The sequence below is a fragment of the Syngnathus scovelli genome, chromosome 12, assembly GCF_024217435.2.
Source record: "Syngnathus scovelli strain Florida chromosome 12, RoL_Ssco_1.2, whole genome shotgun sequence".
NCBI lineage: Eukaryota > Metazoa > Chordata > Actinopteri > Syngnathiformes > Syngnathidae > Syngnathus > Syngnathus scovelli.
In genome coordinates, this window is record NC_090858.1 from 12,860,013 (window position 1) to 12,885,660 (window position 25,648).

General features: G+C 37.6%; 1 protein-coding gene and 1 long non-coding RNA gene across 4 annotated transcripts in view; both read left to right on the top strand.

Annotated features, from left to right (window-relative positions):
• On the top strand, window positions 1–25,615 carry si:ch211-250g4.3 (extracellular matrix-binding protein ebh). Its single transcript, XM_068652473.1, has one exon. It carries the CDS (start codon window positions 712–714, stop codon window positions 23,440–23,442), a length of 22,731 nt encoding a protein of 7,576 aa, XP_068508574.1. The 5' UTR covers window positions 1–711; the 3' UTR covers window positions 23,443–25,615.
• LOC125978125 (uncharacterized) overlaps window positions 1–25,648 on the top strand; it is a 97,544-nt gene that overhangs the window by 55,289 nt on the left and 16,607 nt on the right. The gene's annotated exons all lie outside the window — the stretch shown is intronic.

The following is a 25,648-nucleotide window of genomic DNA, read 5'->3' on the forward strand; positions in this document are numbered from 1 at the left end:
CTTTGCAGTCGCCAAGGCAGAAATGAGCGGAGAGTGGTTTGTGGCACAGATGCAGACTGATATTATAAAAGTGGTGCTGCTACCTTTTGGTAAAAGGAGGAATTACAGTTTCAAGTTTCATGATTTTTATTTTTTTTATTCAGTTTGACAGTGCAGCTGGGCTATAAATATTACATTATAAGACCGAAGCTGCAGGCTGTATGAAATCTGACCGAGGGCTGGATTTGGTCTGCGGGCCGGACTTTGGACATGCTTGTTTTAAGCGATAGTAATAATTTCCTTCAGTGACGTCATCAACCAAGACATGGAGGGGAGGGGTGTGTGGCCCTATTCCTCATTAAAAGTGGATGTTTTTAAAGTCATTCGTCGTTTTACTATTTATCCAAATGAATGGGTAAAGTACAAAGTGCTAACTTTTTCATTTTCCTGATTAAAAAAAAATAAACAAACTGTGCTAGTTAGTGAAAAATGAATCTCCTTGTTTTACCCTCCCTTTAATGTTGAGAAAACCTTGAATGACAAATAACAAAACAATATTATTTTTTTGTACAGGACAAACTGAATGTGAAGAACCCTCAGTTTGGCAGATGGAACTATAAAGACACTTTAATTAAAGTAATAAAATCTGTGTTTACATCTAAAGAAGACCCGCAAGCAAGCACAGAAGTCAATGACAAAACACTTACATCGGATGACACAGAAAAAACAGAAATGGAAATGACTGAAGAAATATTTATGACAAAATTCATAAGAGAAGTGGAACATACTGAAAATGAGGCATATGAGAAACGGAGAAAGATAATACAACATTCTATGGAGACCATAGAGGAAAAAATTCAGGAGGTAAATGGACTGGTAATTGATCTAAAAAATTTGCAAAGGCCAAAGACTAAACATAATTTACAAATTATTTTCACCAAAACTGAAAATCCAGAGGAACGAAAATATGAACCACATAACAAATTAACCAAAACTGAACATCCAGAGGAACAAAAAAATGAACCACAAAACAAGATTAATGAAATGCTTGACATCAGGAAAGAAATACAAATACAAATAAAAGACCTTGAATTTCAACTAGAATGTGTGAAAAAAGAAACCAGAGAGATTGAAATGTTAAAATCTCAAATGGAGATCAAACAGAAAGGCTATCTAAATCTTTTAAGAAGAGTCAGTCGAATACAGCAAGAAAATAAATTGAAAGATGCTCAGTTAAAATTAGAGAAGAAATCACTAAAAAGGTGGACACAAAAACTGCAAAAAGACCTAAATTGCCAACTGGAGGTGGTGACCAAAGACTTGGATCGTTTGGAGATCTTAAAACAGAATATAAAAAAATGCCAGAAAAAGGCTACTATCTCTGTTATCACAAACAACCCTAATCAGTGTGAAAACAAGTGTGACGGGATTCATAAATGCATAGGGATGCATACAATTATGAGAACGCACTGTGAATATCTGTCCCAAAAAATTCATGACATCAAGCAAAAGATGAGTAGACACCCAAGAATCACAAGTAAAATCAAATGTGAAGTGGAACACATATGTTTAGAAATTAAACGTAAAAAGGAAATGTGTGGTTTCAAGAAAATAACACAGGAGGTAAAGGAAAGAAAAAATTATCTGCAATTGATCATGTGTAACATGAAACAAAATGAGGCAGATATACAGAGACAAATTCGTTTTCTAAAGAAAAAAGAATTATTGAATGAAACACTCAATGAATTGGAAAACACAATGTGTGACTTCAGAATCAATACAAAAACGATTTGCAGCTCATTCGATGACTTGAGTAGCAAGACACACAACCTCAAGGGTTGGGCACTACATCTTAAGCAAAGAACAGAGCAAATTAAACACTTATTTAAAAAAAATGTATCAAAAACTGAGCTAAATAACTTTGACAATGTAATGCTTACAAAAGATGAAGACTTCAAAGAAAAATTGAACAAATTCATAATGTGTATACAGAAACATGAAAATTATGTTGAAGATTTCAATCACAAAAATTATATATTATATATACAAACAGTGGATGCTGCCATGAAAAGAGTAAGAAACACAGTGCAAAAGTCGTGTGCAATGAGGTGTTATATTGATGTCAAAAGTAAAATAAATGAAATTAAAAAAAAAAAGGAAAAACTGAACTCTGAGGGTGACGTACAGGATCAAATCAGCAAGGAGAGGGAAAAGTTATTTTCGATCAAGACAAACATTGATGTCGATAGAAAAAGCCTAAAAATTGAAAATGAGAAAATACAACAACTTCGAACTGAGCTGAAGTTGAGTGAGGATCACTTAATAACTAAGCTACATTCACGAGAGAAAGCAGAGGCCAATCTCCAGGAGGCGAATGAGAACAGGCTTGAAAACATATCCAGGAGAGTACTTCATTTTGAGACAAATAAGGAAACCATTCAGAAAAAATCACATGCCTTGAAAAACATAGTTGCAGACCTTGATCAAGTGACACACCAAATACTAAATAACAACAAACTGATACAGGCAAAAAGGATCCGGCAAGATGGTCTGCTTTCAAGCATGGTGAAACAAAGAGAACAACTTAAGGAGAACCAAAAAGTCATTGATGCTACTACAGAAAGACTCACTGATGACAGGGGAAAAATAGTCTCAAACAAAAATAATATTGAAGAAGACAGAACGAGACTCACTATCGAGAAAGATGAGATAGAACTACAGCATGCAGAGCTGAAAGCATGGGAAGATAATTTAGAAGCTAGCATTTCTTTACTGGAAAAAGTGAAGGTCAACTTGCAGGAGGAAAATGAAAAGAAACTTGAAGGTGTTTATGAGAAAAATCTCCAGATAGAAATTAACAAGTGTGGCATGCAGAAAATATCATTAGCTATGAAGAACACAGTAGCAGACCTTGACCAGATGACACAACAAGTAGCAGTTAATCGCAAACTACTGTTGAGAAAAAGGATCCAGCTGGGAAGTCTGCTGTCAAGTGTGGTGAAACAAAAAGAAGAACTTGATGAGAACAGAGAAAATGTGGATTCTGCCTTGAACAGAGTCATCAATGAGAGGCAAACTTTGAATTTGTTGAAGCGTAAAATTGACGTCGAGAAAGAAAAACAAACAATGGAGAAGGACAGGCTGGAACAAATGCGGTCTGACCTGAAAGTACGGCAAGATCAAGTGATAAATAACTTACAGTTTTTACAAACAGCAAAGGCAAATCTCCAGGAGTTGAATGAAAAGAGTATTAGAAGCAATCACAAAATATTAATCAAATTCGAACAAAACAAGAAAGGTGTGCAGACAGTGACACTTTCATTAAAGAATAAACTTGTAGAACTTAAACGGGTGACAGACCAAGTGTCAGGTAAAAAGAAATTGCTTTTGAGACAGAGGTACCAGTTGGGTCGTCTGCTGTCGATAATGGTGGAACAAAAAGAAGAACTTAATGAGAAGCGTGAAGATCTTGATTCTCATATTGACAGAATAAGCAAGGAGAGGGAAAAGTTACTTTCAATCAAGACAAACATAGATGTCGACAGAAAAAGCCTGAAAATTGACATGGAGAAAACACAACAACTGAGAACTGAGCTGCAGTTGAGTGAGGATCATGTAATAACTAAGCTACATTCACTAGAAAAAGCAAAGGCCAATCTACAGGAGGCGTATGAGAGCAGGCTTGAAAACATATCCAAGAAAGGACTTAAATTTGATACGAATAAGGAAACCATTCAGAAAGAAACACTTGCCTTGAAAAAGATGGTTGAAGACCTTGATCAAGTGACACACCAAATACTAAATAAAAACAAACTGTTGCAGGGAGAAAGGTTCCGGCAAGATGTTCTGCTTTCAAGCATGGTGAAACAAAGAGAACAACTTAAGGAGAACCAAAAAGTAATTGATGCTACCACAGAAAGACTCACTGATGACAGGGGAAAATTTGTTTCAAAGAAAAATAATATTGAAGAAGACAGAACAAGACTCACAATCGAGAAAGATGAAATAGAACTACAGCATGCAGAGTTGAAAGCATGGGAAGATAATTTAGAAGCTAGCATTTCTTTACTAGAAGAAGTGAAGGTCAATTTGCAGGAGGAAAATGACAAGAAACGTGAAGGTGTTTACGAGAAAAATCTCCAGATAGAAATTAACAAGTGTGGCATGCAGAAAATATCATTAGCTATGAAGAACACAGTAGCAGACCTTGACCAGATGACACAACAAGTAGCAGTTAATCGCAAACTACTGTTGAGAAAAAGGATCCAGCTGGGAAGTCTGCTGTCAAATGTGGTGAAACAAAAAGAAGAACTTGATGAGAACAGAGAAAATGTGGATTCTGCCTTGAACAGAGTCATCAATGAGAGGCAAACTTTGAATTTGTTGAAGCGTAAAATTGACGTCGAGAAAGAAAAACAAACAATGGAGAAGGACAGGCTGGAACAAATGCGGTCTGACCTGAAAGTACGGCAAGATCAAGTGATAAATAACTTACAGTTTTTACAAACAGCAAAGGCAAATCTCCAGGAGTTGAATGAAAAGAGTATTAAAAGCAATCACAAAATATTAATCAAATTCGAACAAAACAAGAAAGGTGTGCAGACAGTGACACTTTCATTAAAGAATAAACTTGTAGAACTTAAACGGGTGACAGACCAAGTGTCAGGTAAAAAGAAATTGCTTTTGAGACAGAGGTACCAGTTGGGTCGTCTGCTGTCGATAATGGTGGAACAAAAAGAAGAACTTAATGAGAAGCGTGAAGATCTTGATTCTCATATTGACAGAATAAGCAAGGAGAGGGAAAAGTTACTTTCAATCAAGACAAACATAGATGTCGACAGAAAAAGCCTGAAAATTGACATGGAGAAAACACAACAACTGAGAACTGAGCTGCAGTTGAGTGAGGATCATGTAATAACTAAGCTACATTCACTAGAAAAAGCAAAGGCCAATCTACAGGAGGCGAATGAGAGCAGGCTTGAAAACATATCCAAGAAAGGACTTAAATTTGATACGAATAAGGAAAGCATTCAGAAAGAAACACTTGCCTTGAAAAAGATGGTTGAAGACCTTGATCAAGTGACACACCAAATACTAAATAAAAACAAACTGTTGCAGGGAGAAAGGTTCCGGCAAGATGGTCTGCTTTCAAGCATGGTGAAACAAAGAGAACAACTTAAGGAGAACCAAAAAGTAATTGATGCTACCACAGAAAGACTCACTGATGACAGGGGAAAATTTGTTTCAAAGAAAAATAATATTGAAGAAGACAGAACAAGACTCACAATCGAGAAAGATGAAATAGAACTACAGCATGCAGAGTTGAAAGCATGGGAAGATAATTTAGAAGCTAGCATTTCTTTACTAGAAAAAGTGAAGGTCAACTTGCAGGAGGAAAATGGCAAGAAACTTGAAGGTGTTTACGAGAAAAATCTCCAGATAGAAATTAACAAGTGTGGCATGCAGAAAATATCATTAGCTATGAAGAACACAGTAGCAGACCTTGACCAGATGACACAACAAGTAGCAGTTAATCGCAAACTACTGTTGAGAAAAAGGATCCAGCTGGGAAGTCTGCTGTCAAGTGTGGTGAAACAAAAAGAAGAACTTGATGAGAACAGAGAAAATGTGGATTCTGCCTTGAACAGAGTCATCAATGAGAGGCAAACTTTGAATTTGTTGAAGCGTAAAATTGACGTCGAGAAAGAAAAACAAACAATGGAGAAGGACAGGCTGGAACAAATGCGGTCTGACCTGAAAGTACGGCAAGATCAAGTGATAAATAACTTACAGTTTTTACAAACAGCAAAGGCAAATCTCCAGGAGTTGAATGAAAAGAGTATTAGAAGCAATCACAAAATATTAATCAAATTCGAACAAAACAAGAAAGGTGTGCAGACAGTGACACTTTCATTAAAGAATAAACTTGTAGAACTTAAACGGGTGACAGACCAAGTGTCAGGTAAAAAGAAATTGCTTTTGAGACAGAGGTACCAGTTGGGTCGTCTGCTGTCGATAATGGTGGAACAAAAAGAAGAACTTAATGAGAAGCGTGAAGATCTTGATTCTCATATTGACAGAATAAGCAAGGAGAGGGAAAAGTTACTTTCAATCAAGACAAACATAGATGTCGACAGAAAAAGCCTGAAAATTGACATGGAGAAAACACAACAACTGAGAACTGAGCTGCAGTTGAGTGAGGATCATGTAATAACTAAGCTACATTCACTAGAAAAAGCAAAGGCCAATCTACAGGAGGCGAATGAGAGCAGGCTTGAAAACATATCCAAGAAAGGACTTAAATTTGATACGAATAAGGAAAGCATTCAGAAAGAAACACTTGCCTTGAAAAAGATGGTTGAAGACCTTGATCAAGTGACACACCAAATACTAAATAAAAACAAACTGTTGCAGGGAGAAAGGTTCCGGCAAGATGGTCTGCTTTCAAGCATGGTGAAACAAAGAGAACAACTTAAGGAGAACCAAAAAGTAATTGATGCTACCACAGAAAGACTCACTGATGACAGGGGAAAATTTGTTTCAAAGAAAAATAATATTGAAGAAGACAGAACAAGACTCACAATCGAGAAAGATGAAATAGAACTACAGCATGCAGAGTTGAAAGCATGGGAAGATAATTTAGAAGCTAGCATTTCTTTACTAGAAAAAGTGAAGGTCAACTTGCAGGAGGAAAATGGCAAGAAACTTGAAGGTGTTTACGAGAAAAATCTCCAGATAGAAATTAACAAGTGTGGCATGCAGAAAATATCATTAGCTATGAAGAACACAGTAGCAGACCTTGACCAGATGACACAACAAGTAGCAGTTAATCGCAAACTACTGTTGAGAAAAAGGATCCAGCTGGGAAGTCTGCTGTCAAGTGTGGTGAAACAAAAAGAAGAACTTGATGAGAACAGAGAAAATGTGGATTCTGCCTTGAACAGAGTCATCAATGAGAGGCAAACTTTGAATTTGTTGAAGCGTAAAATTGACGTCGAGAAAGAAAAACAAACAATGGAGAAGGACAGGCTGGAACAAATGCGGTCTGACCTGAAAGTACGGCAAGATCAAGTGATAAATAACTTACAGTTTTTACAAACAGCAAAGGCAAATCTCCAGGAGTTGAATGAAAAGAGTATTAGAAGCAATCACAAAATATTAATCAAATTCGAACAAAACAAGAAAGGTGTGCAGACAGTGACACTTTCATTAAAGAATACACTTGTAGAACTTAAACGGGTGACAGACCAAGTGTCAGGTAAAAAGAAATTGCTTTTGAGACAGAGGTACCAGTTGGGTCGTCTGCTGTCGATAATGGTGGAACAAAAAGAAGAACTTAATGAGAAGCGTGAAGATCTTGATTCTCATATTGACAGAATAAGCAAGGAGAGGGAAAAGTTACTTTCAATCAAGACAAACATAGATGTCGACAGAAAAAGCCTGAAAATTGACATGGAGAAAACACAACAACTGAGAACTGAGCTGCAGTTGAGTGAGGATCATGTAATAACTAAGCTACATTCACTAGAAAAAGCAAAGGCCAATCTACAGGAGGCGAATGAGAGCAGGCTTGAAAACATATCCAAGAAAGGACTTAAATTTGATACGAATAAGGAAACCATTCAGAAAGAAACACTTGCCTTGAAAAAGATGGTTGAAGACCTTGATCAAGTGACACACCAAATACTAAATAAAAACAAACTGTTGCAGGGAGAAAGGTTCCGGCAAGATGTTCTGCTTTCAAGCATGGTGAAACAAAGAGAACAACTTAAGGAGAACCAAAAAGTAATTGATGCTACCACAGAAAGACTCACTGATGACAGGGGAAAATTTGTTTCAAAGAAAAATAATATTGAAGAAGACAGAACAAGACTCACAATCGAGAAAGATGAAATAGAACTACAGCATGCAGAGTTGAAAGCATGGGAAGATAATTTAGAAGCTAGCATTTCTTTACTAGAAGAAGTGAAGGTCAATTTGCAGGAGGAAAATGACAAGAAACTTGAAGGTGTTTACGAGAAAAATCTCCAGATAGAAATTAACAAGTGTGGCATGCAGAAAATATCATTAGCTATGAAGAACACAGTAGCAGACCTTGACCAGATGACACAACAAGTAGCAGTTAATCGCAAACTACTGTTGAGAAAAAGGATCCAGCTGGGAAGTCTGCTGTCAAGTGTGGTGAAACAAAAAGAAGAACTTGATGAGAACAGAGAAAATGTGGATTCTGCCTTGAACAGAGTCATCAATGAGAGGCAAACTTTGAATTTGTTGAAGCGTAAAATTGACGTCGAGAAAGAAAAACAAACAATGGAGAAGGACAGGCTGGAACAAATGCGGTCTGACCTGAAAGTACGGCAAGATCAAGTGATAAATAACTTACAGTTTTTACAAACAGCAAAGGCAAATCTCCAGGAGTTGAATGAAAAGAGTATTAGAAGCAATCACAAAATATTAATCAAATTCGAACAAAACAAGAAAGGTGTGCAGACAGTGACACTTTCATTAAAGAATACGCTTGTAGACCTTAAACAGGTGACAGACCAAGTGTCAGGTAAAAAGAAATTGCTTTTGAGACAGAGGTACCAGTTGGGTCGTCTGCTGTCGATAATGGTGGAACAAAAAGAAGAACTTAATGAGAAGCGTGAAGATCTTGATTCTCATATTGACAGAATAAGCAAGGAGAGGGAAAAGTTACTTTCAATCAAGACAAACATTGATGTCGACAGAAAAAGCCTGAAAATTGACATGGAGAAAACACAACAACTGAGAACTGAGCTGCAGTTGAGTGAGGATCACGTAATAACTAAGCTACATTCACTAGAAAAAGCAAGGGCCAATCTACAGGAGGCGAATGAGAGCAGGCTTGAAAACATATCCAAGAAAGGACTTAAATTTGATACGAATAAGGAAACCATTCAGAAAGAAACACTTGCCTTGAAAAAGATGGTTGAAGACCTTGATCAAGTGACACACCAAATACTAAATAAAAACAAACTGTTGCAGGGAGAAAGGTTCCGGCAAGATGTTCTGCTTTCAAGCATGGTGAAACAAAGAGAACAACTTAAGGAGAACCAAAAAGTAATTGATGCTACCACAGAAAGACTCACTGATGACAGGGGAAAATTTGTTTCAAAGAAAAATAATATTGAAGAAGACAGAACAAGACTCACAATCGAGAAAGATGAAATAGAACTACAGCATGCAGAGTTGAAAGCATGGGAAGATAATTTAGAAGCTAGCATTTCTTTACTAGAAAAAGTGAAGGTCAACTTGCAGGAGGAAAATGGCAAGAAACTTGAAGGTGTTTACGAGAAAAATCTCCAGATAGAAATTAACAAGTGTGGCATGCAGAAAATATCATTAGCTATGAAGAACACAGTAGCAGACCTTGACCAGATGACACAACAAGTAGCAGTTAATCGCAAACTACTGTTGAGAAAAAGGATCCAGCTGGGAAGTCTGCTGTCAAGTGTGGTGAAACAAAAAGAAGAACTTGATGAGAACAGAGAAAATGTGGATTCTGCCTTGAACAGAGTCATCAATGAGAGGCAAACTTTGAATTTGTTGAAGCGTAAAATTGACGTCGAGAAAGAAAAACAAACAATGGAGAAGGACAGGCTGGAACAAATGCGGTCTGACCTGAAAGTACGGCAAGATCAAGTGATAAATAACTTGCAGTTTTTACAAACAGCAAAGGCAAATCTCCAGGAGTTGAATGAAAAGAGTATTAGAAGCAATCACAAAATATTAATCAAATTCGAACAAAACAAGAAAGGTGTGCAGACAGTGACACTTTCATTAAAGAATATGCTTGTAGACCTTAAACAGGTGACAGACCAAGTGTCAGGTAAAAAGAAATTGCTTTTGAGACAGAGGTACCAGTTGGGTCGTCTGCTGTCGATAATGGTGGAACAAAAAGAAGAACTTAATGAGAAGCGTGAAGATCTTGATTCTCATATTGACAGAATAAGCAAGGAGAGGGAAAAGTTACTTTCAATCAAGACAAACATTGATGTCGACAGAAAAAGCCTGAAAATTGACATGGAGAAAACACAACAACTGAGAACTGAGCTGCAGTTGAGTGAGGATCACGTAATAACTAAGCTACATTCACTAGAAAAAGCAAAGGCCAATCTACAGGAGGCGAATGAGAGCAGGCTTGAAAACATATCCAAGAAAGGACTTAAATTTGATACGAATAAGGAAACCATTCAGAAAGAAACACTTGCCTTGAAAAAGATGGTTGAAGACCTTGATCAAGTGACACACCAAATACTAAATAAAAACAAACTGTTGCAGGGAGAAAGGTTCCGGCAAGATGTTCTGCTTTCAAGCATGGTGAAACAAAGAGAACAACTTAAGGAGAACCAAAAAGTAATTGATGCTACCACAGAAAGACTCACTGATGACAGGGGAAAATTTGTTTCAAAGAAAAATAATATTGAAGAAGACAGAACAAGACTCACAATCGAGAAAGATGAAATAGAACTACAGCATGCAGAGTTGAAAGCATGGGAAGATAATTTAGAAGCTAGCATTTCTTTACTAGAAAAAGTGAAGGTCAACTTGCAGGAGGAAAATGACAAGAAACTTGAAGGTGTTTACGAGAAAAATCTCCAGATAGAAATTAACAAGTGTGGCATGCAGAAAATATCATTAGCTATGAAGAACACAGTAGCAGACCTTGACCAGATGACACAACAAGTAGCAGTTAATCGCAAACTACTGTTGAGAAAAAGGATCCAGCTGGGAAGTCTGCTGTCAAGTGTGGTGAAACAAAAAGAAGAACTTGATGAGAACAGAGAAAATGTGGATTCTGCCTTGAACAGAGTCATCAATGAGAGGCAAACTTTGAATTTGTTGAAGCGTAAAATTGACGTCGAGAAAGAAAAACAAACAATGGAGAAGGACAGGCTGGAACAAATGCGGTCTGACCTGAAAGTACGGCAAGATCAAGTGATAAATAACTTACAGTTTTTACAAACAGCAAAGGCAAATCTCCAGGAGTTGAATGAAAAGAGTATTAGAAGCAATCACAAAATATTAATCAAATTCGAACAAAACAAGAAAGGTGTGCAGACAGTGACACTTTCATTAAAGAATAAACTTGTAGAACTTAAACGGGTGACAGACCAAGTGTCAGGTAAAAAGAAATTGCTTTTGAGACAGAGTTACCAGTTGGGTCGTCTGCTGTCGATAATGGTGGAACAAAAAGAAGAACTTAATGAGAAGCGTGAAGATCTTGATTCTCATATTGACAGAATAAGCAAGGAGAGGGAAAAGTTACTTTCAATCAAGACAAACATAGATGTCGACAGAAAAAGCCTGAAAATTGACATGGAGAAAACACAACAACTGAGAACTGAGCTGCAGTTGAGTGAGGATCATGTAATAACTAAGCTACATTCACTAGAAAAAGCAAAGGCCAATCTACAGGAGGCGAATGAGAGCAGGCTTGAAAACATATCCAAGAAAGGACTTAAATTTGATACGAATAAGGAAAGCATTCAGAAAGAAACACTTGCCTTGAAAAAGATGGTTGAAGACCTTGATCAAGTGACACACCAAATACTAAATAAAAACAAACTGTTGCAGGGAGAAAGGTTCCGGCAAGATGGTCTGCTTTCAAGCATGGTGAAACAAAGAGAACAACTTAAGGAGAACCAAAAAGTAATTGATGCTACCACAGAAAGACTCACTGATGACAGGGGAAAATTTGTTTCAAAGAAAAATAATATTGAAGAAGACAGAACAAGACTCACAATCGAGAAAGATGAAATAGAACTACAGCATGCAGAGTTGAAAGCATGGGAAGATAATTTAGAAGCTAGCATTTCTTTACTAGAAAAAGTGAAGGTCAACTTGCAGGAGGAAAATGACAAGAAACCTGAAGGTGTTTACGAGAAAAATCTCCAGATAGAAATTAACAAGTGTGGCATGCAGAAAATATCATTAGCTATGAAGAACACAGTAGCAGACCTTGACCAGATGACACAACAAGTAGCAGTTAATCGCAAACTACTGTTGAGAAAAAGGATCCAGCTGGGAAGTCTGCTGTCAAGTGTGGTGAAACAAAAAGAAGAACTTGATGAGAACAGAGAAAATGTGGATTCTGCCTTGAACAGAGTCATCAATGAGAGGCAAACTTTGAATTTGTTGAAGCGTAAAATTGACGTCGAGAAAGAAAAACAAACAATGGAGAAGGACAGGCTGGAACAAATGCGGTCTGACCTGAAAGTACGGCAAGATCAAGTGATAAATAACTTGCAGTTTTTACAAACAGCAAAGGCAAATCTCCAGGAGTTGAATGAAAAGAGTATTAGAAGCAATCACAAAATATTAATCAAATTCGAACAAAACAAGAAAGGTGTGCAGACAGTGACACTTTCATTAAAGAATATGCTTGTAGACCTTAAACAGGTGACAGACCAAGTGTCAGGTAAAAAGAAATTGCTTTTGAGACAGAGGTACCAGTTGGGTCGTCTGCTGTCGATAATGGTGGAACAAAAAGAAGAACTTAATGAGAAGCGTGAAGATCTTGATTCTCATATTGACAGAATAAGCAAGGAGAGGGAAACGTTACTTTCAATCAAGACAAACATTGATGTCGACAGAAAAAGCCTGAAAATTGACATGGAGAAAACACAACAACTGAGAACTGAGCTGCAGTTGAGTGAGGATCACGTAATAACTAAGCTACATTCACTAGAAAAAGCAAAGGCCAATCTACAGGAGGCGAATGAGAGCAGGCTTGAAAACATATTCAAGAAAGGACTTAAATTTGATACGAATAAGGAAACCATTCAGAAAGAAACACTTGCCTTGAAAAAGATGGTTGAAGACCTTGATCAAGTGACACACCAAATACTAAATAAAAACAAACTGTTGCAGGGAGAAAGGTTCCGGCAAGATGTTCTGCTTTCAAGCATGGGGAAACAAAGAGAACAACTTAAGGAGAACCAAAAAGTAATTGATGCTACCACAGAAAGACTCACTGATGACAGGGGAAAATTTGTTTCAAAGAAAAATAATATTGAAGAAGACAGAACAAGACTCACAATCGAGAAAGATGAAATAGAACTACAGCATGCAGAGTTGAAAGCATGGGAAGATAATTTAGAAGCTAGCATTTCTTTACTAGAAAAAGTGAAGGTCAACTTGCAGGAGGAAAATGACAAGAAACTTGAAGGTGTTTACGAGAAAAATCTCCAGATAGAAATTAACAAGTGTGGCATGCAGAAAATATCATTAGCTATGAAGAACACAGTAGCAGACCTTGACCAGATGACACAACAAGTAGCAGTTAATCGCAAACTACTGTTGAGAAAAAGGATCCAGCTGGGAAGTCTGCTGTCAAGTGTGGTGAAACAAAAAGAAGAACTTGATGAGAACAGAGAAAATGTGGATTCTGCCTTGAACAGAGTCATCAATGAGAGGCAAACTTTGAATTTGTTGAAGCGTAAAATTGACGTCGAGAAAGAAAAACAAACAATGGAGAAGGACAGGCTGGAACAAATGCGGTCTGACCTGAAAGTACGGCAAGATCAAGTGATAAATAACTTACAGTTTTTACAAACAGCAAAGGCAAATCTCCAGGAGTTGAATGAAAAGAGTATTAGAAGCAATCACAAAATATTAATCAAATTCGAACAAAACAAGAAAGGTGTGCAGACAGTGACACTTTCATTAAAGAATAAACTTGTAGAACTTAAACGGGTGACAGACCAAGTGTCAGGTAAAAAGAAATTGCTTTTGAGACAGAGTTACCAGTTGGGTCGTCTGCTGTCGATAATGGTGGAACAAAAAGAAGAACTTAATGAGAAGCGTGAAGATCTTGATTCTCATATTGACAGAATAAGCAAGGAGAGGGAAAAGTTACTTTCAATCAAGACAAACATAGATGTCGACAGAAAAAGCCTGAAAATTGACATGGAGAAAACACAACAACTGAGAACTGAGCTGCAGTTGAGTGAGGATCATGTAATAACTAAGCTACATTCACTAGAAAAAGCAAAGGCCAATCTACAGGAGGCGAATGAGAGCAGGCTTGAAAACATATCCAAGAAAGGACTTAAATTTGATACGAATAAGGAAAGCATTCAGAAAGAAACACTTGCCTTGAAAAAGATGGTTGAAGACCTTGATCAAGTGACACACCAAATACTAAATAAAAACAAACTGTTGCAGGGAGAAAGGTTCCGGCAAGATGTTCTGCTTTCAAGCATGGTGAAACAAAGAGAACAACTTAAGGAGAACCAAAAAGTAATTGATGCTACCACAGAAAGACTCACTGATGACAGGGGAAAATTTGTTTCAAAGAAAAATAATATTGAAGAAGACAGAACAAGACTCACAATCGAGAAAGATGAAATAGAACTACAGCATGCAGAGTTGAAAGCATGGGAAAATAATTTAGAAGCTAGCATTTCTTTACTAGAAAAAGTGAAGGTCAACTTGCAGGAGGAAAATGACAAGAAACCTGAAGGTGTTTACGAGAAAAATCTCCAGATAGAAATTAACAAGTGTGGCATGCAGAAAATATCATTAGCTATGAAGAACACAGTAGCAGACCTTGACCAGATGACACAACAAGTAGCAGTTAATCGCAAACTACTGTTGAGAAAAAGGATCCAGCTGGGAAGTCTGCTGTCAAGTGTGGTGAAACAAAAAGAAGAACTTGATGAGAACAGAGAAAATGTGGATTCTGCCTTGAACAGAGTCATCAATGAGAGGCAAACTTTGAATTTGTTGAAGCGTAAAATTGACGTCGAGAAAGAAAAACAAACAATGGAGAAGGACAGGCTGGAACAAATGCGGTCTGACCTGAAAGTACGGCAAGATCAAGTGATAAATAACTTGCAGTTTTTACAAACAGCAAAGGCAAATCTCCAGGAGTTGAATGAAAAGAGTATTAGAAGCAATCACAAAATATTAATCAAATTCGAACAAAACAAGAAAGGTGTGCAGACAGTGACACTTTCATTAAAGAATATGCTTGTAGACCTTAAACAGGTGACAGACCAAGTGTCAGGTAAAAAGAAATTGCTTTTGAGACAGAGGTACCAGTTGGGTCGTCTGCTGTCGATAATGGTGGAACAAAAAGAAGAACTTAATGAGAAGCGTGAAGATCTTGATTCTCATATTGACAGAATAAGCAAGGAGAGGGAAAAGTTACTTTCAATCAAGACAAACATTGATGTCGACAGAAAAAGCCTGAAAATTGACATGGAGAAAACACAACAACTGAGAACTGAGCTGCAGTTGAGTGAGGATCACGTAATAACTAAGCTACATTCACTAGAAAAAGCAAAGGCCAATCTACAGGAGGCGAATGAGAGCAGGCTTGAAAACATATCCAAGAAAGGACTTAAATTTGATACGAATAAGGAAACCATTCAGAAAGAAACACTTGCCTTGAAAAAGATGGTTGAAGACCTTGATCAAGTGACACACCAAATACTAAATAAAAACAAACTGTTGCAGGGAGAAAGGTTCCGGCAAGATGTTCTGCTTTCAAGCATGGTGAAACAAAGAGAACAACTTAAGGAGAACCAAAAAGTAATTGATGCTACCACAGAAAGACTCACTGATGACAGGGGAAAATTTGTTTCAAAGAAAAATAATATTGAAGAAGACAGAACAAGACTCACAATCGAGAAAGATGAAATAGAACTACAGCATGCAGAGTTGAAAGCATGGGAAGATAATTTAGAAGCTAGCTTTTCTTTACTAGAAAAAGTGAAGGTCAACTTGCAGGAGGAAAATGACAAGAAACTTGAAGGTGTTTACGAGAAAAATCTCCAGATAGAAATTAACAAGTGTGGCATGCAGAAAATATCATTAGCTATGAAGAACACAGTAGCAGACCTTGACCAGATGACACAACAAGTAGCAGTTAATCGCAAACTACTGTTGAGAAAAAGGATCCAGCTGGGAAGTCTGCTGTCAAGTGTGGTGAAACAAAAAGAAGAACTTGATGAGAACAGAGAAAATGTGGATTCTGCCTTGAACAGAGTCATCAATGAGAGGCAAACTTTGAATTTGTTGAAGCGTAAAATTGACGTCGAGAAAGAAAAACAAACAATGGAGAAGGACAGGCTGGAACAAATGCGGTCTGACCTGAAAGTACGGCAAGATCAAGTGATAAATAACTTACAGTTTTTACAAACAGCAAAGGCAAATCTCCAGGAGTTGAATGAAAAGAGTATTAGAAGCAATCACAAAATATTAATCAAATTCGAACAAAACAAGAAAGGTGTGCAGACAGTGACACTTTCATTAAAGAATAAACTTGTAGAACTTAAACGGGTGACAGACCAAGTGTCAGGTAAAAAGAAATTGCTTTTGAGACAGAGGTACCAGTTGGGTCGTCTGCTGTCGATAATGGTGGAACAAAAAGAAGAACTTAATGAGAAGCGTGAAGATCTTGATTCTCATATTGACAGAATAAGCAAGGAGAGGGAAAAGTTACTTTCAATCAAGACAAACATTGATGTCGACAGAAAAAGCCTGAAAATTGACATGGAGAAAACACAACAACTGAGAACTGAGCTGCAGTTGAGTGAGGATCACGTAATAACTAAGCTACATTCACTAGAAAAAGCAAAGACCAATCTACAGGAGGCGAATGAGAGCAGGCTTGAAAACATATCCAAGAAAGGACTTAAATTTGATACGAATAAGGAAACCATTCAGAAAGAAACACTTGCCTTGAAAAAGATGGTTGAAGACCTTGATCAAGTGACACACCAAATACTAAATAAAAACAAACTGTTGCAGGGAGAAAGGTTCCGGCAAGATGTTCTGCTTTCAAGCATGGTGAAACAAAGAGAACAACTTAAGGAGAACCAAAAAGTAATTGATGCTACCACAGAAAGACTCACTGATGACAGGGGAAAATTTGTTTCAAAGAAAAATAATATTGAAGAAGACAGAACAAGACTCACAATCGAGAAAGATGAAATAGAACTACAGCATGCAGAGTTGAAAGCATGGGAAGATAATTTAGAAGCTAGCATTTCTTTACTAGAAAAAGTGAAGGTCAACTTGCAGGAGGAAAATGACAAGAAACTTGAAGGTGTTTACGAGAAAAATCTCCAGATAGAAATTAACAAGTGTGGCATGCAGAAAATATCATTAGCTATGAAAAACACAGTAGCAGACCTTGACCAGATGACACAACAAGTAGCAGTTAATCGCAAACTACTGTTGAGAAAAAGGATCCAGCTGGGAAGTCTGCTGTCAAGTGTGGTGAAACAAAAAGAAGAACTTGATGAGAACAGAGAAAATGTGGATTCTGCCTTGAACAGAGTCATCAATGAGAGGCAAACTTTGAATTTGTTGAAGCGTAAAATTGACGTCGAGAAAGAAAAACAAACAATGGAGAAGGACAGGCTGGAACAAATGCGGTCTGACCTGAAAGTACGGCAAGATCAAGTGATAAATAACTTACAGTTTTTACAAACAGCAAAGGCAAATCTCCAGGAGTTGAATGAAAAGAGTATTAGAAGCAATCACAAAATATTAATCAAATTCGAACAAAACAAGAAAGGTGTGATGACAGTGACACTTTCATTAAAGAATAAACTTGTAGAACTTAAACGGGTGACAGACCAAGTGTCAGGTAAAAAGAAATTGCTTTTGAGACAGAGGTACCAGTTGGGTCGTCTGCTGTCGATAATGGTGGAACAAAAAGAAGAACTTAATGAGAAGCGTGAAGATCTTGATTCTCATATTGACAGAATAAGCAAGGAGAGGGAAAAGTTACTTTCAATCAAGACAAACATTGATGTCGACAGAAAAAGCCTGAAAATTGACATGGAGAAAACACAACAACTGAGAACTGAGCTGCAGTTGAGTGAGGATCACGTAATAACTAAGCTACATTCACTAGAAAAAGCAAAGGCCAATCTACAGGAGGCGAATGAGAGCAGGCTTGAAAACATATCCAAGAAAGGACTTAAATTTGATACGAATAAGGAAACCATTCAGAAAGAAACACTTGCCTTGAAAAAGATGGTTGAAGACCTTGATCAAGTGACACACCAAATACTAAATAAAAACAAACTGTTGCAGGGAGAAAGGTTCCGGCAAGATGTTCTGCTTTCAAGCATGGTGAAACAAAGAGAACAACTTAAGGAGAACCAAAAAGTAATTGATGCTACCACAGAAAGACTCACTGATGACAGGGGAAAATTTGTTTCAAAGAAAAATAATATTGAAGAAGACAGAACAAGACTCACAATCGAGAAAGATGAAATAGAACTACAGCATGCAGAGTTGAAAGCATGGGAAGATAATTTAGAAGCTAGCATTTCTTTACTAGAAAAAGTGAAGGTCAACTTGCAGGAGGAAAATGACAAGAAACTTGAAGGTGTTTACGAGAAAAATCTCCAGATAGAAATTAACAAGTGTGGCATGCAGAAAATATCATTAGCTATGAAGAACACAGTAGCAGACCTTGACCAGATGACACAACAAGTAGCAGTTAATCGCAAACTACTGTTGAGAAAAAGGATCCAGCTGGGAAGTCTGCTGTCAAGTGTGGTGAAACAAAAAGAAGAACTTGATGAGAACAGAGAAAATGTGGATTCTGCCTTGAACAGAGTCATCAATGAGAGGCAAACTTTGAATTTGTTGAAGCGTAAAATTGACGTCGAGAAAGAAAAACAAACAATGGAGAAGGACAGGCTGGAACAAATGCGGTCTGACCTGAAAGTACGGCAAGATCAAGTGATAAATAACTTACAGTTTTTACAAACAGCAAAGGCAAATCTCCAGGAGTTGAATGAAAAGAGTATTAGAAGCAATCACAAAATATTAATCAAATTCGAACAAAACAAGAAAGGTGTGCAGACAGTGACACTTTCATTAAAGAATAAACTTGTAGAACTTAAACGGGTGACAGACCAAGTGTCAGGTAAAAAGAAATTGCTTTTGAGACAGAGGTACCAGTTGGGTCGTCTGCTGTCGATAATGGTGGAACAAAAAGAAGAACTTAATGAGAAGCGTGAAGATCTTGATTCTCATATTGACAGAATAAGCAAGGAGAGGGAAAAGTTACTTTCAATCAAGACAAACATTGATGTCGACAGAAAAAGCCTGAAAATTGACATGGAGAAAACACAACAACTGAGAACTGAGCTGCAGTTGAGTGAGGATCACGTAATAACTAAGCTACATTCACTAGAAAAAGCAAAGGCCAATCTACAGGAGGCGAATGAGAGCAGGCTTGAAAACATATCCAAGAAAGGACTTAAATTTGATACGAATAAGGAAACCATTCAGAAAGAAACACTTGCCTTGAAAAAGATGGTTGAAGACCTTGATCAAGTGACACACCAAATACTAAATAAAAACAAACTGTTGCAGGGAGAAAGGTTCCGGCAAGATGTTCTGCTTTCAAGCATGGTGAAACAAAGAGAACAACTTAAGGAGAACCAAAAAGTAATTGATGCTACCACAGAAAGACTCACTGATGACAGGGGAAAATTTGTTTCAAAGAAAAATAATATTGAAGAAGACAGAACAAGACTCACAATCGAGAAAGATGAAATAGAACTACAGCATGCAGAGTTGAAAGCATGGGAAGATAATTTAGAAGCTAGCATTTCTTTACTAGAAAAAGTGAAGGTCAACTTGCAGGAGGAAAATGACAAGAAACTTGAAGGTGTTTACGAGAAAAATCTCCAGATAGAAATTAACAAGTGTGGCATGCAGAAAATATCATTAGCTATGAAGAACACAGTAGCAGACCTTGACCAGATGACACAACAAGTAGCAGTTAATCGCAAACTACTGTTGAGAAAAAGGATCCAGCTGGGAAGTCTGCTGTCAAGTGTGGTGAAACAAAAAGAAGAACTTGATGAGAACAGAGAAAATGTGGATTCTGCCTTGAACAGAGTCATCAATGAGAGGCAAACTTTGAATTTTTTGAAGCGTAAAATTGACGTTGAGAAAGAAAAACAAACAATGGAGAAGGACAGGCTGGAACAAATGCGGTCTGACCTGAAAGTACGGCAAGATCAAGTGATAAATAACTTACAGTTTTTACAAACAGCAAAGGCAAATCTCCAGGAGTTGAATGAAAAGAGTATTAGAAGCAATCACAAAATATTAATCAAATTCGAACAAAACAAGAAAGGTGTGCAGACAGTGACACTTTCATTAAAGAATAAACTTGTAGAACTTAAACGGGTGACAGACCAAGTGTCAGGTAAAAAGAAATTGCTTTTGAGACAGAGGTACCAGTTGGGTCGTCTGCTGTCGATAATGGTGGAACAAAAAGAAGAACTTAATGAGAAGCGTGAAGATCTTGATTCTCATATTGACAGAATAAGCAAGGAGAGGGAAAAGTTACTTTCAATCAAGACAAACATTGATGTCGAGAGAAAAAGCCTGAAAATTGACATGGAGAAAACACAACAACTGAGAACTGAGCTGCAGTTGAGTGAGGATCACGTAATAACTAAGCTACATTCACTAGAAAAAGCAAAGGCCAATCTACAGGAGGCGAATGAGAGCAGGCTTGAAAACATATCCAAGAAAGGACTTAAATTTGATACGAATAAGGAAACCATTCAGAAAGAAACACTTGCCTTGAAAAAGATGGTTGAAGACCTTGATCAAGTGACACACCAAATACTAAATAAAAACAAACTGTTGCAGGGAGAAAGGTTCCGGCAAGATGTTCTGCTTTCAAGCATGGTGAAACAAAGAGAACAACTTAAGGAGAACCAAAAAGTAATTGATGCTACCACAGAAAGACTCACTGATGACAGGGGAAAATTTGTTTCAAAGAAAAATAATATTGAAGAAGACAGAACAAGACTCACAATCGAGAAAGATGAAATAGAACTACAGCATGCAGAGTTGAAAGCATGGGAAGATAATTTAGAAGCTAGCATTTCTTTACTAGAAAAAGTGAAGGTCAACTTGCAGGAGGAAAATGACAAGAAACTTGAAGGTGTTTACGAGAAAAATCTCCAGATAGAAATTAACAAGTGTGGCATGCAGAAAATATCATTAGCTATGAAGAACACAGTAGCAGACCTTGACCAGATGACACAACAAGTAGCAGTTAATCGCAAACTACTGTTGAGAAAAAGGATCCAGCTGGGAAGTCTGCTGTCAAGTGTGGTGAAACAAAAAGAAGAACTTGATGAGAACAGAGAAAATGTGGATTCTGCCTTGAACAGAGTCATCAATGAGAGGCAAACTTTGAATTTGTTGAAGCGTAAAATTGACGTCAAGAAAGAAAAACAAACAATGGAGAAGGACAGGCTGGAACAAATGCGGTCTGACCTGAAAGTACGGCAAGATCAAGTGATAAATAACTTGCAGTTTTTACAAACAGCAAAGGCAAATCTCCAGGAGTTGAATGAAAAGAGTATTAGAAGCAATCACAAAATATTAATCAAATTCGAACAAAACAAGAAAGGTGTGCAGACAGTGACACTTTCATTAAAGAATATGCTTGTAGACCTTAAACAGGTGACAGACCAAGGGTCAGGTAAAAAGAAATTGCTTTTGAGACAGAGGTACCAGTTGGGTCGTCTGCTGTCGATAATGGTGGAACAAAAAGAAGAACTTAATGAGAAGCGTGAAGACCTTGATTCTCATATTGACAGAATAAGCAAGGAGAGGGAAAAGTTACTTTCAATCAAGACAAACATTGATGTCGACAGAAAAAGCCTGAAAATTGACATGGAGAAAACACAACAACTGAGAACTGAGCTGCAGTTGAGTGAGGATCACGTAATAACTAAGCTACATTCACTAGAAAAAGCAAAGGCCAATCTACAGGAGGCGAATGAGAGCAGGCTTGAAAACATATCCAAGGAAGGACTTCATTTTGAAACGATTAAGGAAACCATTCAGAAAAATACACATGCCTTGAAAAAGATGGTTGCAAACTTTGATCAAGTGACACAACAAATACTAAATCAAAACAAGCTGATACAGGAAGGAAGGATCCGGCAAGGTGGTCTGCTTTCAAGCATGGTGAAACAAAGGGAAGAACTTGAAGAGTACCAAAACGTCATTGATGCTACTAGAGAAAGACTTACTGATGACAGGGGCAAATTAGTTTCAAAGAAAAATTATATTGAAGAAGACAAAAGAAGACTCAATATTGAGAAAGATAAGATGGAACAACCGCATGCAGAGCTGAAAGGATGGGAAGACCATTTCGCAGCTAGCATTTCTTTACTAGAAAAAGTGAAGGTCAACTTGCAGGAGGAAAATGACAAGAAACTTGAAAGTTTTTACGAGAAAAATCTCCAGGTAGAAATTAACAAGTGTTGCATGCAGAAAATATCATTAACTATGAAGAACACACTAGCAAACCTTGACCAGATGACATACCAAGTAGCAGTTAATCGCAAACTACTGTTGAGGAAAAGGATCCAGCTGGGAAGTTTGCTGTCAAGTGTGGTGAAACAAAAAGAAGAAATTGATGAGAACAGAGAAAATGTGGATTCTGCCTTGAAGAGAGTCAGCAATGAGAGGGAAACTTTGAATTTGTTGGATTGTAAAATTGACGTCGAGGAAGAAGAACAAACAATAGAGAAGGACAGGCTGGAACAAATGCGGTCTGACCTGAAAGTACGGCAAGATCAAGTTATAAATACCTTACAGTTTTTACAAACAGCAAAGGCAACTCTTCAGGAGTTGAATGAAAAGAATATTAGAAGCAATCATAAAATATTAATCAAATTAAAGCAAAACAAGAAAGGTGTGCAAACAGTGACACTTTCATTGAAGAATATGCTTGACCAAGTGTCAGGTAAGAATAAATTGCTTTTGAGACAGAGGTACCAGTTGGGTTGTCCGCTGTCGAGAATGGTAGAACAAAAAGAAGAACTTAATGAGAAGCGTGAAAATTCCGATTCTCATATTGACAGAATAAGCAAAGGGAGGGAAAAGTTACTTTCAATCAAGGCAAACATTGATGTCGATAGAAAAAGCCTGAAAATTGACATGGAGAAAACACAACAACTGAGAAATGAGCTGAAGTATATTGAGGTTCACTTAATAACGAAGCTATATTCACTAGAAAAAGCAAAGGCCATTCTCCAGGAGGCGAATGAGAGCAGGCTTGTAAACATACATACATCACTGGCCAAACAAGATATTTCTACAGCGAGCCATACTTCTCAAAGAGACTGCCTACGAAAAATCTGGAAGGATACAAACATTCAAAAAAAAGAGATTGATCAGATGAAATGCACTGGGCATGAGATGAGAAAACACTTGGAGGAACAATTAAAAGTGATTACCAATTTTGTTGAAACATATTGGATACAGAAGAAAAAGACATTTGTCAAGACAACTGATCAAAGAAGTCATTCGGAGAAAAAACGTAAAATTCAGGACAAAAATAATTTTAGCCTTCACAAACTTAAAATTGAGATGCATTACGATATTGAGAGCCTTTTAAAAAAAAAGCCAGTCCACTGAATACTTAATCAGTAGTAATCACATACGCAATTGGACAAAAGAAAAGCAAATAGTAGATAGTGTGTTGCGGAATTTTATATCCGCTCTCATGCCAACTGCTCAGAGAGAAAATGAGACAGTAACTTATCTATCATTTAACTCTGTAGATTATTAAAAGACACTTGAACATCACACCAGGGACAAAGGACTGAACCCGTGACTCAAGTTGAGAGACAACTTATCCCTCTGGCGCTGTAACACTCATTCAAATCCAGTATACTATGTCTCAAAGCAGAATTCTCATAACTTCATGTTTAAGATTGTAACTTGTTTTCCCTTTGGGCATACTTACAGTATTGTTCCTGCACTGCACTTTTGTGCAAAATCAGGGGACTCTGAAACATGTTTTTGGTACAAGTACATCTTAAAGTGTATCTGTATTGTAATTTACAATTAATTTTGTTTTGCAAATGTGTTGCAATGTCTAGCATTTTTTATAGATGGTAAATGCATGTTATTATTGTTAGAATAATTGGTTTTGCAGAATCGCTGGTCGGCCTGAACCGGAGGTCTCATATCTTCGCTCAAGCCAACATATCTGTCTAACCTTAAGGAGTTCTTATTCTCCCTTCCTTTTCTTATGTGTGAGCGGCCCTCACTAGTTATGAACAGAACACCTTTGTTCTTTGTTTAGTTCAAGAGAAGTTCTTTCTCTTTTATACTTTGTAGTTTCTATTCATAAATTGTTGTTGACCGGGACAGCTTTTAAGTTATCCCATATTTACTCAATGTTTGTTTAAGTAGACTTCATGCAAGTTATCTCACATCTACTTAACGTTTGTTGGAGTCAAGTCAAGTCAAGTCAAGTCAAGTTTATTTGTATAGCCCTAAATCACGAACAGTCTCAAAGGGCTTCACATGTGTATGCACGAGAGGTATCTGATTCTTTACACATCATTATTATAGTGTGAAACGTAGCAAGAAAGTCTAGAACATTGTTTTACAGGGACACGGCATCCAGGTTTGGAGATCGCAGCCGAGAACAAGGCTGCCAACCACCTAAGAACAGACTGCATTCCTGGGGTCACGAATCGGCCAAGGCCATGCAGCCTCGCACCACACAACATTGTTAGCTAGCTAATCAGCGTTGCTACAGCCACAATCTCCCCTCCCTTTAGTGTAGCAACGCCTCATGTAACCAGGGCAACCCAAAATAAAAAGAGGAGATAGCGGAAGTGAGTGATGAGTGGGCAACTTATATAGATCACTCCCAAAAATGATGCTGCATTGTATCAATTTAAAAGATCAATTTGACCTTTGCAGGATGATCTGCTGTGTCGGATCTGGACTGCCATGAAAGTATGATGTTTATATGTGTACTTTGTCAACAACCGCTGTAGATGTTAAAGAATGGGATGAATATATCTAAAATGAATGTGGATAATTTGTTTCAGGTAACTATAAGAGTAACTGAAAAAAGAAACAATTGATTGCTCATGGCAAAACAAGCTGCAAAGACAGAAAAAAAAAGTCATATGTATGGATTTGCGACCGACCCTTTGTTGTACCTGTCACGTCTTGTCCCCAGCCATTCCACTATGTGTCGGTTGTCTTGATTTCTGTGTGCTCGCCCCTCCCCTCCTGTGTGCTAAAGGGAAATGTGCTTTCGGCAGTTTGCAAACATATTTTATTGGGGCTGCCGTAGACTTATATATAATCACATCAATATAATTTCCAGTAGTGGCTGTGCTTGTGTGGTCGCATGGTGGGTAGTAAGGAAATGTGCAGGCCACTGCATGAAGTTGTTTTCTTCGAAGTGTTGTGCAACAGGATGTATCATCGGCCCAGACAGGGAGTACCTGACCAGAACACCTCAAGGCCGGTGAGAAATGAGAATAACTCCATGTCCTGGTGGTCTGGCTTCGCAGGGAAGACCCAACCGCCAGCCAGCTGAGGCCAAACAGCTGCACTCAGCGATAACACCAAGACGGGAAGGAGATGGCCATCGATCAATCATCACACAATGTTTTGCATGTTTGAATATTCATATTGTGTTTCTTTATAACTGGGCAACCCGGAAGAATGTGTTGTCTCTTGGTGGTCACAAGAACACACGAGTTTTAGTGTGAGGGACCCGGGACCCAGGCGCCTGTATTAGCTTGCTTTGTCAGGAATAAACAATTGGTAAATTCGGTCTGATTGATCAACTGGTCTTCTCTTTGACAGA

Excerpts from the sequence above, each read along its gene's own strand:
- si:ch211-250g4.3 (XM_068652473.1), top strand. The coding sequence starts at position 712 with ATGGAAATGACTGAAGAAATATTTATGACAAAATTCATAAGAGAAGTG.